Source organism: Artemia franciscana, unplaced genomic scaffold, assembly GCF_032884065.1.
Source record: "Artemia franciscana unplaced genomic scaffold, ASM3288406v1 PGA_scaffold_97, whole genome shotgun sequence".
Taxonomy (NCBI): Eukaryota; Metazoa; Arthropoda; class Branchiopoda; order Anostraca; family Artemiidae; genus Artemia; species Artemia franciscana.
The window spans coordinates 272,339-288,556 of record NW_027062720.1 but is presented as its reverse complement, the minus strand read 5'-3'; the positions used below and the strand labels follow the sequence as shown (position 1 = coordinate 288,556).

The window sequence follows — 16,218 nt, the reverse complement described above, 5'->3', positions numbered from 1 at the left end:
CTAGAGAAGTTATTACCCTAAAGATAACTTTCTTGGGTGGGGATGCTTTGGCTGGAATCTTGTTTAATTTGGTAACTGACTTCTGGGTGAAGCTTTTGAAGGTAGTCAGTGCAAGTAAGGTTGCAACGAGTTGCTCTCACCCCTTTACTCCGATAGGGATTATGTTTGAAATTTCTGCAGGGGTAAAATATTTGCTTATATCCTTCCTCGGGAAAAGGATATATTCGATTATATGTCTTGTGGTGGAAGTTGATAATGTTAGGATGGGGCCAGCTGACCAAGGTTTTTCCATTGCAAAGTAATCACTAGTTTTTTATAGTAATTTCACTTTCAAGAAGTGTAAGAAAAGGGGAAAAACAGCGAAAAGACCGCTGGCTAATCTCCCCCAAGGCGTATTCAGTGCTCAAAAAAAGGAAGAAAAACAAGTTATATACAAAACAAAAACTGACCAATTAAGGTTCTCAGTTTTCGTTTTGTATAAACTTCTTTCCTTCCTTCTTTGAGCTCTGAGGACGGTAGAGATCTACTTTGTCAAAATATCCTCCTTTTTTTTCTTTTTTTTTCTTTTTTTTTGTAGTTGCAAATCACCCTCGTTCAAGGTTCCTTGGTGATTTGTGTATATTTTCTTCTTTTTCTTCGTTTTTGTTGAACTTCGTGTAAAGAAAAACAGTATGGTCGTAGAAACTTTTAAACCTAATTACCAAGGAAAATTTAAAGGTTTTGTTTTAGTTTCCTTGATCCTTTTAAGGAATTTTTAACTTTAATGTTTTTAAAATCTTTTAAGGTTTCCTTTCCTTATATTTCTTTAATCAAGAAATCAAATGGAAAGTTTCCTCTTAAATCCAATTTTTTTTAGGGGAAAGATGAGGGAGAGGCAAATTAAAAAGTAAAAAACGAATATTCAAGATTGTTGGTTTTTGTTGTATTTATATTTTATCTCCTTCTGAAAATCATACTCCTTTAGTTTCTTATTTATTTGGATATTTTAGTTTTTTTTTCATATTTTACGTTTTTATTGAACGTCGTGTATAAACAGTGTGAACTTTGAATGTATTTTGAGTCTAATTACCAAGTAAAATTCAAAGGTTCTGTTGTTTTTTCCTCAATCCTGCTAAGAAATTACAAATCCTCAATCATTTTAAGGATCTTTTAGGGTTTCTTTTCCTTTTGTTTGCTTAGTCAGGAAATCAAACTTTAGAGAAATTTCCTTACCTTAATCAGAATTTTCGTTTCCATAATTTCCTTAAGCTTCTTTGCTCAATCAGCTGTTCTAAGAAAAAAAAGAGATAGACACTTTTTTGAAGTTTGGTAGTCCTTTACCTTCTGTTTTTAGAAGGTATTTTTAATATAAATTTTTTTCAGATTTATCGGTGAATTATTCAAATTACGGATGCTGACAATTAAAATTATGAATTTTTGTATTTTGAAACTCCTTAAATCTCGTGATGAGGAGCAGCTGGAATTTCTTTGCAAATTGATTTCCACAATTGGTAAAACTTATGAAGAAGAATATGATGCTAAAGTAAGTTCACCATTCTTTATGCGAGATAACATACTTATTAAATTTGTTTATGGTTTTCTTCTAAATATATAAATGTACTGGTAGAGTTACTCCCTCCCTCAAAAAGAGAAGATTAAAAATATAATGGTTTTATTTTGAAAACCATCTTTACCAGCAAACATTGCTAAACTTGCACTGTTCTATTTTTGATTTTACTTTATTCAAATAAGAACAAAAAAATAAAAAATTTATTCAAAACTCAAATCCTTGAAACTACAAACTATGTTGGTAAGAAAAAATAAAGTTAATGCAGAATACTGAAATAAAAACCGAGAAAATCTAAGATAAATTTAAAAGTCGCTCAAGTAATTAAGTAGTTTTTTTTTCTAAATATATTCCCTAAAAAAAAATGGTGGAACATTAAAGAAATTTATTTACAAATAATTTTTTTAAAGTCAAGTATTTAATAATAAAACAAATATGTTTTATAGCCATTACCTAAGTTTGGAGAGACTAGAAAAAATTGATTTAATAAAACCTATTTATTTAACATAATTCAACTCTTTAGATTAATAAATAGCTTAATAGGTATTAATTTTATTTTCCTGAAAAGCTTATTATATTTAATACAGTTTTTAATTAGTTACTAATGAAATTATTTAAGTAGTACTCTCCTGTCTAAAGATGACCAGTTCTAGTTTTGTCAGTTTAGCGTATTTTTATCTCTTTTTTTTACCTCTTTTTCGTTTATTGATTTTTACTAACTTTTTGTTGATTGAGTTAGCTATTATACTTTTATTTGTTTTTTTGTTCTTTGCCCAAAAAATATCAAATAATAGTTGTGATTTTAAGCTTACAAACTTTAAAAAAAAAACTCATTAACTTCAAAAAAATAAATGTAGAAGGTCGTTTTTCGTACTCGACTCACTGTCCATAGAGTATGTGGCAATGGAGGGATTGTACTCATATTTTCGGTTGGCTGAAGCGATCTTGTGTTCTAGAGCAGTGGTTCTCAAACTTATTTAGACACTGTACCTCTTTTTACCCACAAAACATTTTAGATGCCCCTTCTCAGTTACCAATAAGGAAACTACAGCTAAATATAAATAAAATTGTCAGTCTTAAAGTTAAGAGGCTGTTTAATATTTTTTTGGTTGGGCGACCACGTACCCCCCAATAATTTTGCTATCCCCCAAGGGGTGCGCGTACTTCAGTTGAGGACCATTGCTCTAGAGAATGAAAGATTTGCTACATTAAATACCAAACTTGAGCTTCTTTTCTATAGAAGTTTCCAGAAGTTTCCTTTTTTGTCAAAGTAAAACGTTGCACTTATCATACTCTGTCGTTTGTATTGATTATATTATAAAATGTTTTCAAGCTATGTGCAATTCTTCTTCGATGCAGAGGTGTGGTTATATCCTGGGGGTCTTAGAGTCAAGAACTCTTTTTGAAATCTATATTTTGCATATAATTTCTTATGTTTTCAATAACTCATAATTTGTATTGTATCTTAATGCGTTTAGTTCAACTATTTAGTCTTGATTGAAAGATTCTGATGGCTTTTGTAAAATTTGAGATTTTTGATTAGTATTTTTTGTTTCTCATCTTTTAGACGGGGCGAATTTGTTTGTATATTGATCTTTTTTTTTTTTTTTTTTTTTTTTTTTTTTTTTTTTTTTTTTTTGTCTAATCATTTCGTTTGCATTAGGTTTACGAGATTGTATCACCTCCTACGTAAATTTATTTGATTTTATTCTATGTAACTTTTTTCTTATTTTCTTTTCTTTTCTTATTATTTTTATCTAGGCTTTTTTTCAATTTGTTGTGGTGTACAGTAATTAAAGAGTAAATTTTTTTCTTTTATTTTTATCAATCGATTGCATCCAACATATTTTTGTTTAGTCTCATCCCTAGAATGCCTCGATCTCTTGATTGTCTGAAAGCGCTATGGATATTAGGACTTACGATTAATACTTTCTAAATTCTGAATGAATTAATTCCACGTAACTTTATTTCTGTTTTATAGGGTTTTCTCTTCTATTTCTTTTCTTTAGATTTTTGTAACTTCTAACTTCGTTACCTTTCATAAAGCTGTGGTTCACAATGGATAAAGAATATGGCATTCTCATTTTTTAAATAATTACATTTAAATATTTCTATTTAGGCTTATGCCTGAAATTCCTTTCATTCTAGCATGTTTTTTTTTCTACTATTAATTTTCTGGTACTGTACTGTCTCTTAATACTGATATGGTTTTATTTTTCAAGAAGTATGTAAAGAGCTTTTTTATGTTATATATGTTTGTTCTTTAACTTGGCATTTCTGAAAAATATGTTTTGAGCAAAATACATCTAATGAGTGAGGGAATTAAACAATGAAATATGGCCTATGCTTTATTTTGACTTAGAGTCTGTGCATAGAAAGAGAGGAACTAGGGAAAGTTTTGTTCCAATCTTAGGATTCAAGATTTTTAATGAAATGGAAATAAAGAATACCAGTGAAGTGTTTTGTTTTCTGTTTTATGATTTATCGTTTGAATCATTATGGGGAGTGTGTTCTGCCCCTAATGTTTATGCATCCATAAAGTTATCAACAAAGAGTAATAACCACCTTTATTTTATATTTAGTACCAAAGAGCAGTTGCTGAATCTAAAAGTTCAGGAAAGCAACCGCAGATGCAGCGGACAAAGCTCGATGTTTATCTCGAGGAAATGAAGAAATTGAACCAGAGTGAAGATTTGTCATCTCGAATTCGATTTATGTTAATGGATGTTCTTGACTTGAAGCAAAATCGGTGGGTGCCACGCCGAGAAAGGGAAAAACCAAAGACAGAAATTCTTGGTGAATTGGAAAAAGGAAGGCTCGAAAAAGCATTATCTTTGCAAGAAGATATTATCAAACAGCCTCAGATGGGATATCCGTCACAAAGACGATATGGGGGACGGGGCGATGAAAGGAAAAAATCTAGTAAGTCTTTGAAATTCTGTTTTGGTTCAGGTTCTAAATTCGAGCTTACAAGATGTAGAATACTACCTTAAAAAAATTAAATTCCTTAGTTGCCCGGATTTCTTCTTAATTTTGACTCGTAAGTCAGAGCAGGCTTAATGGGAGGAACTTTATCGTTCATAGAATTTTGTTCAGAATATAAAAAATCTTTGGGATATTTTATAACTGTATTTTCGATACTGTTGCTTTTGTCGATTTTTGTGCCTTGTGTCGTAATTTCAGTCTTGCATCTACTACCACCTGTTTCAGTTGTGTCGCTTAAGTTTGCTATCTTTTTTTCATTGAGTAATGGAAGCCTTTTCTGGTTGTTGTCGCAAAGGATAGCAGAAGCCTATTGGCTAATCTTGTTTTGAATTTTTCAAAGCAACAAATCTTAAGACTGTTGCCAATAAAGTCAAAATTTCTACAGGAAGAATTAACCGATTTTTTTATTTTGTTCTTCTTTTTTAACCTAATAAGAATATATAAAGATTTTCTGTCTGTTACTATAGAATATCTTCTTATATACAATCTAATAGAATGGATTTTGGAATAACTTTTAAAAAAATATAAATTAAATAGAAAATAAATAATTAGAAATTAACTAGTAAAATCAGTAAAATTAGAAAATCAAAATTTTAGTTAGATATAAAATGAATAGATATATTAAAATTAGGTATAAGATCTAAGGATTAAATATGATTAATTTAATCTTAATTTGCTCCTGTAATTCTTTTTTTTATCTCACATTAATGTTGAATAATTTTTTTTTCAATTTAAAGGGTCAGCTGTTGACGACAGAGGATGGCAAATTAGTCAAGGGAAGAAAGGCTCGTTTATTGGCCAAGATCAGTCTTCATACAGCCTTCCTCCCAGAATGGTAAGTTTTTGCTTTTATTCTTCTTCGCTTTTGTCTGTCTTGAATCAAACAACATTCCGTCTTGGGTAGTTCTTAAACTGAGTGCATTTAAATGACTTATATTACAAGACTAGTGTAGGCATTACGACTATAATTATAAATTCATAATTTGGATGCCTAAATGTGGTGCTGTTGTGTCCTTTTCTAATTCAAAAATGTACTTGTAGTTTTAAACCGTAACCACTTCTATTAAATTTGTTTGGCAAAATGTTAAAATATAAATTCTGCCAAAGACGGGAAAATAGAGCTAAATAATAGTTCAAGTTTAAAATGAAAAGAAATCACTGTCAATGAATAAATAAGACCAAAAACGAACAAAACAGAAATTATAATTAATAACCGAGTCCATCCTAAAACGAATAAAAATTAGTATCACCAGAATTAGAACAGAGCAGCATTAGTGCTTTTCCAAAAATTAATAAATATTATATTGCAGATACGCTATTTTTACAGCCTAGATGCACCTAATGTGTAGGTTTGTTTCATCATCACTCCCCACCTCCACTTTATTCCATGAAAGATTCACCTTAATATCGTTAGTCTTTTCGGACACCCAGGATCAAAAATTCTTCTCTTTCTCAATAATAAAACCAATATCTAAACAATGAGGCAACTGGCATTGTTTACAGCACTTGCCCCAGGGACTATGGGGGGGTCCTGTCATCCTGAGGCATATTTATTAGGCCTTTTAACTACTTGTAATGAATGGACTCGAATTTTGATCGCATTTTTTGGGGTTGAAGGCTGTGGGAGTTCGAGCATCGAAAAGACCTGGGGTGCTTAAAAATGGCACTAGGACTTTTGATTTACGGTCGACTCTAAATGGGTACCTGGAGAAATCTGGGGAAGGTAAACAGGAAGGGTGTGCGAAAGCACAGGATGGCTGGCCCCCAACCCCCCATTGCACATTGCCAAGAAACGGAGATCAGCACCGCCGGTACGGAGTGTAAAGTCTAATACCGTATCCTTTACCTTTACCTTTACCCTTCGAAGGGTCAATAACATCTTATATATAAAGTGGCCTGAAAAGAAATGAAATATTGAAGCAATATCGCTCCTTTCTTGGGAAGTACTATTACGCCGCCTATATCAAGAGGTAGCCAAAATTTAACTGAATATATTTTTTCTCTTTAAGAGAAAAAATTCCTCCCCCTCCCCCCGTTTTCCTCCGTCCCCCAAAAATGAATTCCTGCGTATGAGTCTATCGTAGAAAAGATGTTCAGTCTGTTCATTTGAGAAATCACCTTTTAAACTACGTTTTCCTCGAATAGTTCACTCTTGATTAAAGCAGATTGCATGTTTTGCGACAAAAATTAGGGAATATCTTTCATGTCTAGTAGTGCGTTGCCATTGGGTGTTGCTGTGAATTACATTTTTTTGGATGGTTCCTAAAGGACCTTGATACATTCAGAGCTATTTTCTTCAAGTATGCTTAGGGCGTCAGTACTTACTGAGAGGTGAAAAATGGTTGAGAAAGCTTGCCTCTCATTTATTATGATCTTTCATTTGGATTCAGGTAAGGTGCGCATGCTCCGCGGGTATTGGGGTGGGGCTACTTGCCCTCCGATCACTTTTAGCTCTTACAAATGGCACTAGGACTTAGAATTCCAATAAAAATGAGCCCCCTCTGAAGCATATGATCACCCATTCCATGAAGTCCTAATTTGCCTCGAGCCATAACTTACAATCTTTGCCCCCTGAGTTCGAGGGGGGTCGTAACCCTGAAGGCATTACTGTATGATATTTGAACTATTTGGAACAAAACGGTTATCTTAAAAATTTGATCGGATGTATTTGGGGAAAGGAGGGTGTGGGGGAGGGCCTAGCTGCCCTCCGATCACTTTTGACTCTTAAAAGGGAACTAGAACTTTCAATTTGCAATAAGATAAGCCTCTTCCACGGTTTATAAGACCATTCCTTTTATAAAAAAAAAACAACCTTATATGCCCCCGGGAAATAGCTTACAATCCTTGTCCCTCAGACTAGCTGCCCTTCGATCACTTTTGACTCTGAAATAGGGAATTGGAACTTCCCATTTCCCATTGAACGAGCCCCCTCCAAAAGTCATGATCACCCATGTTACGATCACCCCTTTCATAAAAACCTGATTTGCTGTTAGTGGGCAACTACCATAACTTTTAGCCCTTGCCGTGAAGGCTGGGGGGGTTACATCCCCAAATACATTATTGCTGAACCTTTCAACTATGCTGAACAAAATGTATATCTCAAAATTTAGATAGGATACGTTTAGGGAAATGAAGGGCAGGGGTGGGCTCCAATCACTTGACTCTTAAAAAGGGCACTAGAAATTTCAATTTCCGACCGAATGAGCTCCTTTCGAAGTTTCTACAACTTATACGCAGTGCCTAGATACACTACTATACGCAGTGCCTAGATCAGAAATAAAAAAAAATGCATTTTGCCAAAATTTCCTCTTTACTTAGCTAGTGCTATTGTGGTGCCTGTGCTTTTATTGTGATAACGAACAGGCTGCATATGAAACTTGAGTGAAATTTATAATTTGTTTTTTCTTCTTCTTGAATATGATTTGTTTTTCTACTCTTCACGGCTGAATAAGTTCAGTGATAGTCATTCCAACCAAAATAATTGTGTAATGGTCCATTATATTTTTTTCTGAGATTCTTGCCGTTTATTTTTTACTGCATAATTGGTACTGCTCTTTTTAGACGAGTCAGCCACGAGAAATGAAACTGGGGCCAACACAAGCCTGGAGTAAAGGGGCTGGCCTGACTCCAACGGCAGTACAAACAGGTGTTGGAAGATACTCAGCACTATTAGATGATGAGGGTTCTTCTGTATCCAGTCCAAGTGCGACTAATATTAGACTTGGACCACCGTAAGTTCATTACTCTATTCCTAGCAAGAACTTCTCTCCGGACTTGAACGCATAAAATAAAAGTATTAATTCTTAGTGTGAGTGCTACAAATTTCTTAAACAGTTTTTTCCGTCTAATAAATATACAAAGCCTAGGCTAACACATGGATTCCAGTTGAGAAGTTTTGGGCCGTGATGTGAGGCAGTAACATTGCTGAAATAGTGACAGATAGAATCTAGGATGACAATTAAAATAATCAATTAAATTTCAAAGTAATTGGTGGAATTTCACCGTAATAATTAGATAGTCCTTTCAGTGCGATTGCTGCTAAATGCAACTTGGACAGTAACTAGACAAAGCCTCGGGTATTGACTTTTAGGGTATCGGGTGACAAACCAAGTTTGAACTTTCTTATTTATGCAATGGCCTATTTTTCGCTTTCGGTTAGACCCAACGCACTAGCGTTGACCTGTAGACACGGAGTACGTGATAAAGACTTATAGATCTTGTTACGCTCCTGAAATAAATTACATAAAAAAACTAGTTTTTTGAACTGAAAGTAAGGAGCGACATTAAAACTTAAAACGAACAGTAATTACTCCGTATATGAAATGGGTTGTCCCCTCCGCAATCCCTTGCTCTTTACGCTAAAGTTTTTAATTGTTTTAAAAAGCAGAATTGTGGCAAAGAGTCAAACTTTAGCGTAAAGAGCAAGGGATTGTGGAGGGGAAAACCCATTTCATATACGGAGTAATTTCTGTTCGTTTTAAGTTTTAATGTCGCTCCTTACTTTCAGTTAAAAAACTAGTTTTTTTTTATGTAATTCCTGAACGTTTTTGAATTAATGCATGTTTGATTTTGGCTCTCCACACATAAATTATTAAAATGAAATTTGTATATTAATTCCTTTTTTGGCTAAATGGCTTTCTCTTAGTTTTGATCAGACGATTTTGGGAAATAAGGGATGGGGAAGGAGGCCTAGTCGCCATGCAATTTTTTTCGGTTACATAAAAAGGCAACTATAAATTTTAATTTTTAACGAATGTTTTTATTAGTAAAAAATATACGTAACTTAAGATTTAGCTTACGTTACAAACTTTCATATTCTTAAATTTTTATTATGTATATGAGGGGGTTTGTACCCTTGTTAATACCTCGCTCTTTGCACTAAATTGTAAGTTTTGTCCCAATTCTGTAAGAATTACCCCTGAATCCGAAAGGCCGTAGAATAAATAGTTGAAATTACTAAAAATACTATAGCATAAAGAGCGAGGTATTTATCTCCTCCTAAATACCTCGCTCTTTATACTAAAGTATTTTTAGAACCCCTCATATGCGTAATAATCTCTGTTCGTTTTAAGTTTCAATGCTACTCCTTACTTTCAATTGAAAAAACTTTTCCATGTTTATTTTTTCATTGTTTTTTTTATAGTAATTTTAGAAAATCCTGCGCCTTTTTCATTGAATTTCTGTTCCCCCATGACATATTTCTCCAAGGAAAGATCCTCCCACATAGCTCCCTCCCCTCAACTCCACCCCCAAAACCAAAACAAAATCCCCTGAAAACGCTGTACACTACCCAGTAACCATTATTATATGTAAACACTGGCCGAAGTTTGTAACTTGCAGCCCCTCCCTCAAGGACTGCGGGGGAGTAAGGCATTCCCAAAGACATAGTTTTTATGGTTTTTGACTATGCGGAACAAAATAGCTATCTCAAAATTTTGATCCGTTGACTCTGGGGAAAAAATGAGCGTGGGAGGGGGCCTAGGTGCCCTCCAATTTTTTTGGTCACTTAAAAAGGGCACTAGAACTTTTCATTTCCGTTAAAATGAGCCCTCTTGCGACATTCTAGGACCACTTGGTCGATACGATGACCCCCTGAAAAAAAAAAAAAACAAACACGCACCCGTGATTTGAGAGAGAGAGAGAGAGAGAGAGAGAGAGATCGGTATATTTAACAACTATCGTAGCATAGAGCTAAATTCAGTTTTTTCACAAAAATCATACATTTAAACAAAAATCACACACTACAACTCAGCATTAAAAACTGATGTGAAAAAAGGCACAAATGAGTTTGCGTATCGATTGGTTCGTACTTTAGGGGGTACAAGTTTATTTCGTAATCGAGTTCGGCTATTGGGAGGGGCTGGTTCGGGTAGTAAAGATCAGTGGCTCTTATTGGCTAGGATGCATTTTCCAAATTGGTGAATAAGGTGTTCCAGTCGGACTTTAAGTGGAGATAAATTTAATTTAGCGAGGGCTTGATCGTAGGGTATGCCACGGTCTCGGAGTATAATCCTTGTTGCTCTTTTCTGGACGCACTCTATGTCGCGTAATAGATACGCTGTGCGGATAACAGATGGATCCCACACCGGGCACGCGTACTCGAGCAACGGGCGAACATTACATGTGTAGGCATGGAGAAGGCTTTTAGTATCACACCCAAAACGCCTCATTTTGGTAAGTGTCTGAAGGCTTGCATTAGCCTTGTGGACGGTTAAATTAATATGGGCACTGAAACTACAGTCACTAGTGAAAGTTACTCCTAAGATTTTTATTTCGTTCACAATCGGGAAAGGGACTAGAGGCATATCTATATTCCGCTTCAGAGGGTTGAAACGAATTTGTCTTCTGGCAATACGAAATTCCACATTTTTGTAGATAGGAGCTTGAAACTTCTACAATAGGGTTCTCTGATACGCTGAATCTGATGGTGTGATGGTGTTAAGATTCTATTACTTTTAGGTGTTGTTTCCCCCCATTTTTTAAAATAAGGCAAATTTTCTCAGGCTTGTAACTTTTGATGGGTAAAACTAAATTTGATTAAACTTATATATTTACAATCAGCATTAAAATGCGATTCTTTTGATGTAGCTGTTGATATCAAAACCCCATTTTTTAGAGGTTTGGTTGCTATTGAGCCGGGTCGCTCCTTACTACAGTTTGTTACCACGAACTGTTTGACAGGCCCCTAAAAAGTTTTACGTTTCATGTGTACATTGCTATCTGTTTTAACTTGTCTCTTATTTTTGCTCCTTTGGGTTGCCTTATCGCTTTATTAGACTCAACTACGCTTCATTTAATTGTTTTCTTGTTAGCACTGTAACCTGTTTTGTTAAAAAAAAAAAATTTGCGTCAGTAAGTTTTACTCGTCTTAATGGACGTTGTAAGACTTGTGATACATTCAATTTTCGTGAGATATCTTATCTGAGCTTCGAACTTGTTTGAAATAAAACAAATGAAAGCCAAGCTCTAATTAGTTCTATTCCGTTTCCCGTAAAAGGTAGACGGGTATTGTCTCGTTTAAATTGTAAACATGAAATATTCTTCATCAATATGTAAGACTAAATCGAAAAGTGGATCCGTGACCCCTCCATCTACCTCCCTCTCTGCCAACTTTTATTGTGAAAGTAGGATGATTCTACCTTGTTTGAACGATAATTGTGTATAAGTTTTCAATCTGTGTGGTTAGAGTAGTGACTTGGAGCTCTAGTTCCTCCAACACCGAAACTCACACCGAAAGAATATGTTGAAAGTTTTTTTTTGATATATAGTCCCTACATAAGTTTGCGATATTAAACAATCACTGTTTATATAGAAAGTATTTTTGGTTCCTTTTGATAAATTTCTGTGAAAAATATTTCACATTATGTTAGCAGTCGATTGATTAGACATCAAAAAAGCGATTAATTAGTTTTGTGCATTCTCCGGAAAAGGTGGAATTTTTCACACAATGAGAATGGATGGTGGCCACCCTATAGTTGAAATAAGAGAATTTAAAATCATTGAAAACATTCTGGAAGCGTCGCACTGTGCATTATGTAATCAGGGGTTTATTCCAGTCGTTCTTTGGGCCGCAGAGGAGCCGCAATCAAGTCAATGGGACCTGTTCCAACCGAACGCCAAAAGGCTGTTCAAGCAACTCATAGCTTTACACGGTCTCGGAGTCAGCAGGCTTCCAGGGAACGTTCACTATCGCGACAAGGTGCTGCAACTCCAACAACTGAACAAGTACCTTTCCAAGCTAAATCAGAACTAAAAGGCAAGCCCGATCTTACCGAAGAAGAAATTCAGAGGAAAACAGATGACATTATCAGCGAGTTCCTCAGCAATGGTGATCTCCAGGTAAAGTTATTTAGAAAAGTTTGATCTTTCCTCGTGAATGGTTTGTCTTTTACTATATTTTATATCTGAACCCCCGTCCTTTACCCGTGCCATTTAACCAAACACTTGGAAAACTATAGATTCTATGACTATCTAGCTTAGTTCTTCTGTCTTAGGAATGACGCATGAACGGATAATAAATAGATTTATCTATTAACAAATGAACTAACATCGTTTTTATACAATTCTAATAAGGTGGTGAATGCCAGATTTGTCTCTCATTCAATCAGACTATCTGTCTTGGCTTTTTCTTCAATTAGCCATGGCTTGATGCCCACAACTACTTGATTTTAATTCAACTTTAGTTTTATCTATCTATATCAATCTATATGTTTTATAACTATTGATCTATCTATATTTGGTCACTAAATCTATCTATCTATCTGTGTTCTATCTTTCTATCTGACATCATTTTTACTTCATTTTTACATTTTTGACTCTCTCTCTCTCTCTTTCTTTCTCTCTCCCTCTCCCTCTCTCTCTCTCTCTCTCTCTCTCTCTCTCTCTCTCTCTCTCTCTCTCTCTCTCTCTCTCTCTCTCTCTCTCCTCTCTCTCTCTCTCTCTCTCTCTCTCTCTCTCTCTCTCTCTCTCTCTCTCTCTCTCTCTCTCTCTCTCTCTCTCTCTCTTTCTTTCTTTCTCTCTTTCTCTCTCTCACTCGTTCTCTCTCTAGTTTCCCTCTACTAGCTATTTTAGTAGCTTTTTAATTTATGTGTTATCAAAAGTTAATATTTGTATTAAAATCTGAAATGTATATTCTCTTTGTCTTAATCTATTGCACAATAATATTTCAAACGGAGTTAGCTTCCCTTTCGTCGCTATTGAGAGGAGTCTGTCTTGTCAGATCGAACAAGTTTCTGTCCTTTATTCTGGTTTGTATTTAATTTAAATGAATCTATAAAAGCTAGCTTAATTTAAAAGAGGTTGGGTGAATTTGGCTAGTTTTTTCTGAATCTTGTCATTGGAAAACCTTGTATATAAATCTGTATATATGTAAAAAAAAAAAAAAAAAAAAAAAAAAAAAAAAAACATCACCTCTAGAGCGTTTTCTTTTTTTTCAATGTAAAAATCAGGTTAAATGGGCCTGCTCAATCTGTTTCTTATTTTTATAATCTGTAATTATATCATTTGTTTCAACATTGTCAACAGTGTTAATAATAGTGATGCCGTTAAAACTCCCTTCATATCGCACAAACTTCTCTCTTTTAATTTGCGCTTATATGCTCTTTATTCCAGGATTCATAAATGACATGGCCTTCATTTTGTAAGAAAACGACGTCATATCTGAACAGGCTTTCATACTATGGAAAGACAGTCCACCTACAAGTGAGCATGAGGGTCACGCTATTTGTATGAAATCACTGAATTGGTTCTTCCAAGCTTTAGCAACTGATGATGAAGAATCTAGTAAAGCCTGAAAATAAATTTTCTTTCACTCTAGGATCACTTTTGGTTTTAGTTGCCGTTAAATAATTTTGTGTTCTTATCTCTTGGTGTGGCATTTCTTGCGGAGGTTAGAGGCAGTTGAAAATCTAAAAAATCTTGTAAAGAAAATAAGTGCCTCTATAAAAACAGACGTGATAAGTTTTTGTTTTTTAAATAGCATAAAATAGCCTGAAAGTAAAGCTTCTACGTCGTAGAACTTTCCATCAGAGATGGAACATCATATTGCTAGATAAAATATAACACCATCAAGGGTTGTTTATAGAGGTTGTATCAACCTCAGGGAAGAGACTGGTTCCTGACGAATTCATTCTCTTATCCCCAGTGAACTTCAGTACTTTTTATCATTATTGAGTTTCTTTTTTTTTAATGCGTTTAATGTTAGTTGTACAGAGGTTTTCTTTTGTGGCTAATTATTAAGTTGTTTCTTTGTTCTCGAATATACATTTTTTTTTTTTCAATAGGTTACGTGTCTTGTATTTTGTCGCGTTGAATGCAATACGACAATGTGTAGGGAAAAGTGGTGAAACTTTATGTATAAATAATTAATAAAATGAGAAAATCGTTTTCGCTCTGTTAATTTTTTGAGATTTGATAGTAGGTTTTGTGGCTTCTAACTGCATAATGAGGTTTTTGTAGAAATATAGGTTATTCCCAGACATTGGCAAAGGGACAACAACTACGCTTGATAACCAAACTAAACAAAAGTGGCAATCCACGCTATTATCTAACAATTTCCTAGTTCTAGAAAACAAAGCCTTTGTATTCCTCCCCCCCCCCTCTTACCCTTGATAAGCTTGTTTACTCATCCCTTTCTCCTGTTTCTTAAGGATATATCATATGTTGCTCCATCGAATTAGTCATCAGATGATAAGTATGGTGTCAAACTCGAATATTGCGTTAATTGCCCTGGAAGTATATAATAAAGCAATGTTGTCTGCTGAACATATTAATATGATGGTTTTTATTCAGCTTACGTTCGAGACAGATTTGAAAAAAAATATTTCAGATTATATGGGAAGAACATCTTTTTCATTAACCGGAAGAGGCTTTACACAAAGATGCAATTGAAAAAATGACCATGAAAGTTTTTTTTTGTTTTTTGGTTTTCATGGATGTTGCCAATTCCTAACCCTTATCACCTGTATTCCTCTTTTCTAAAAGTTATTTTATTAGTGTTTCAGCTAACTAAGGTGATGCCATCGATGTGTTAAACTTTAAGTAGTGATCACTGGATTCTTCTGAAATATTTTGCTTATCGGCTTGGATATGGCACTGTAAAAATTCATTTGAAAGAGAAGTTTAAGATGGGTTATTTATCTCTGAAAAAGTGTATATTCTCGCCAAAAATTGATGCAAAACGAGACAGTATAGTTGAGTGATATCCTACCAAGGTATGTAGCCTGTGTAGAGAACCGTCAATATCGTTGATCCATCCTGTTCAAAATTATAAAATTGAGTGCATCAAAACTGTGGTTGTTTATAGATTAAGTGATTCTCTATCTTGGCATTCTTGTTTTAAATTAACTTTGGTGAGATTGTTACTCTGAAACTTAATGATTCAAATCAGGGGCAAAATCTCAACGTTCTAGAGTCCTCATGGTCTGTGCCAGCCCAATTTGTTGCATGTCTAAATGAGCACCATATAAATAGATAGAAGTCCAATTTTTTTTGGGGGGGGGGGTAATTTTTTGGGGGGATGTCTTGCAGATTGTAAAAATTGGTGCCCTAATTTTATATTGCTAATCTCTTTGGCATATGTGAAGTGGCCAGGCACTACTAGCACAGTCAGGAGGTATGTTTAATGAATATAAGATGCTGGAAAATGAGCGGTGGCGGTAAATAGTTGTTTTTAGAAAACTTTGGCACCCCGCCGTCTTTGGAATTCTGACGGCACATACTACCTAATAACAAACGTATATTCAGGGGGAACGTGTACAAGCAGCAACAATCTCTAGGATCGATATTTTTTTTTTACACTTTAATCTCGTTTTTCAATGAACATTAGCGTTCGCTTCCATCCTTCTCCGTGTTTTCATGATACCTATCGCTGTACTAGTTGAAAACGCATTTTCAGTTGCCCATGTGTGACGCGCAATCGAACTTATTCATCTTTTGTTTTGGGGATGTACTTTTGAGAAGAAGACTAAGGTTTTATAGCTTTCTGAAAATTGAAAAGCAAAGAGGTCACTATGGATAAAAAAAAAGTCTCATCAGGACCTCTGCTTTGTATTTTAAGTTTTTTAAATTCACTATTACTTTTTTTTCTGGGAAAATTTCTGGTTGACGCCTTTATTACGAAAGTAAACAGTAAAATTACATCCTAAAATGAGCATAATTTATTCTGTATAGAAGGGGGCCAACTTCCA

The 16,218-nt window shown here is 34.5% G+C and overlaps 1 protein-coding gene across 2 annotated transcripts in view; it reads left to right on the top strand.

Annotated features, from left to right (window-relative positions):
- The window catches only part of LOC136042264 (eukaryotic translation initiation factor 4 gamma 3-like), a 54,613-nt gene extending 40,197 nt beyond the window's left edge, over nt 1–14,416 (top strand). For both annotated transcript variants that reach the window (XM_065727215.1, XM_065727214.1), the window contains exons 8-13: nt 1,363–1,522; nt 4,129–4,468; nt 5,269–5,366; nt 8,093–8,262; nt 12,088–12,370; nt 13,643–14,416. In XM_065727215.1, coding sequence (XP_065583287.1) covers nt 1,363–1,522; nt 4,129–4,468; nt 5,269–5,366; nt 8,093–8,262; nt 12,088–12,370; nt 13,643–13,651 — 1,060 coding nt within the window. In that variant the 3' untranslated portion in view covers nt 13,652–14,416. The remainder of the gene's footprint in view (nt 1–1,362; nt 1,523–4,128; nt 4,469–5,268; nt 5,367–8,092; nt 8,263–12,087; nt 12,371–13,642) is intronic.
- Nucleotides 14,417–16,218: the final 1,802 nt, after the last annotated feature.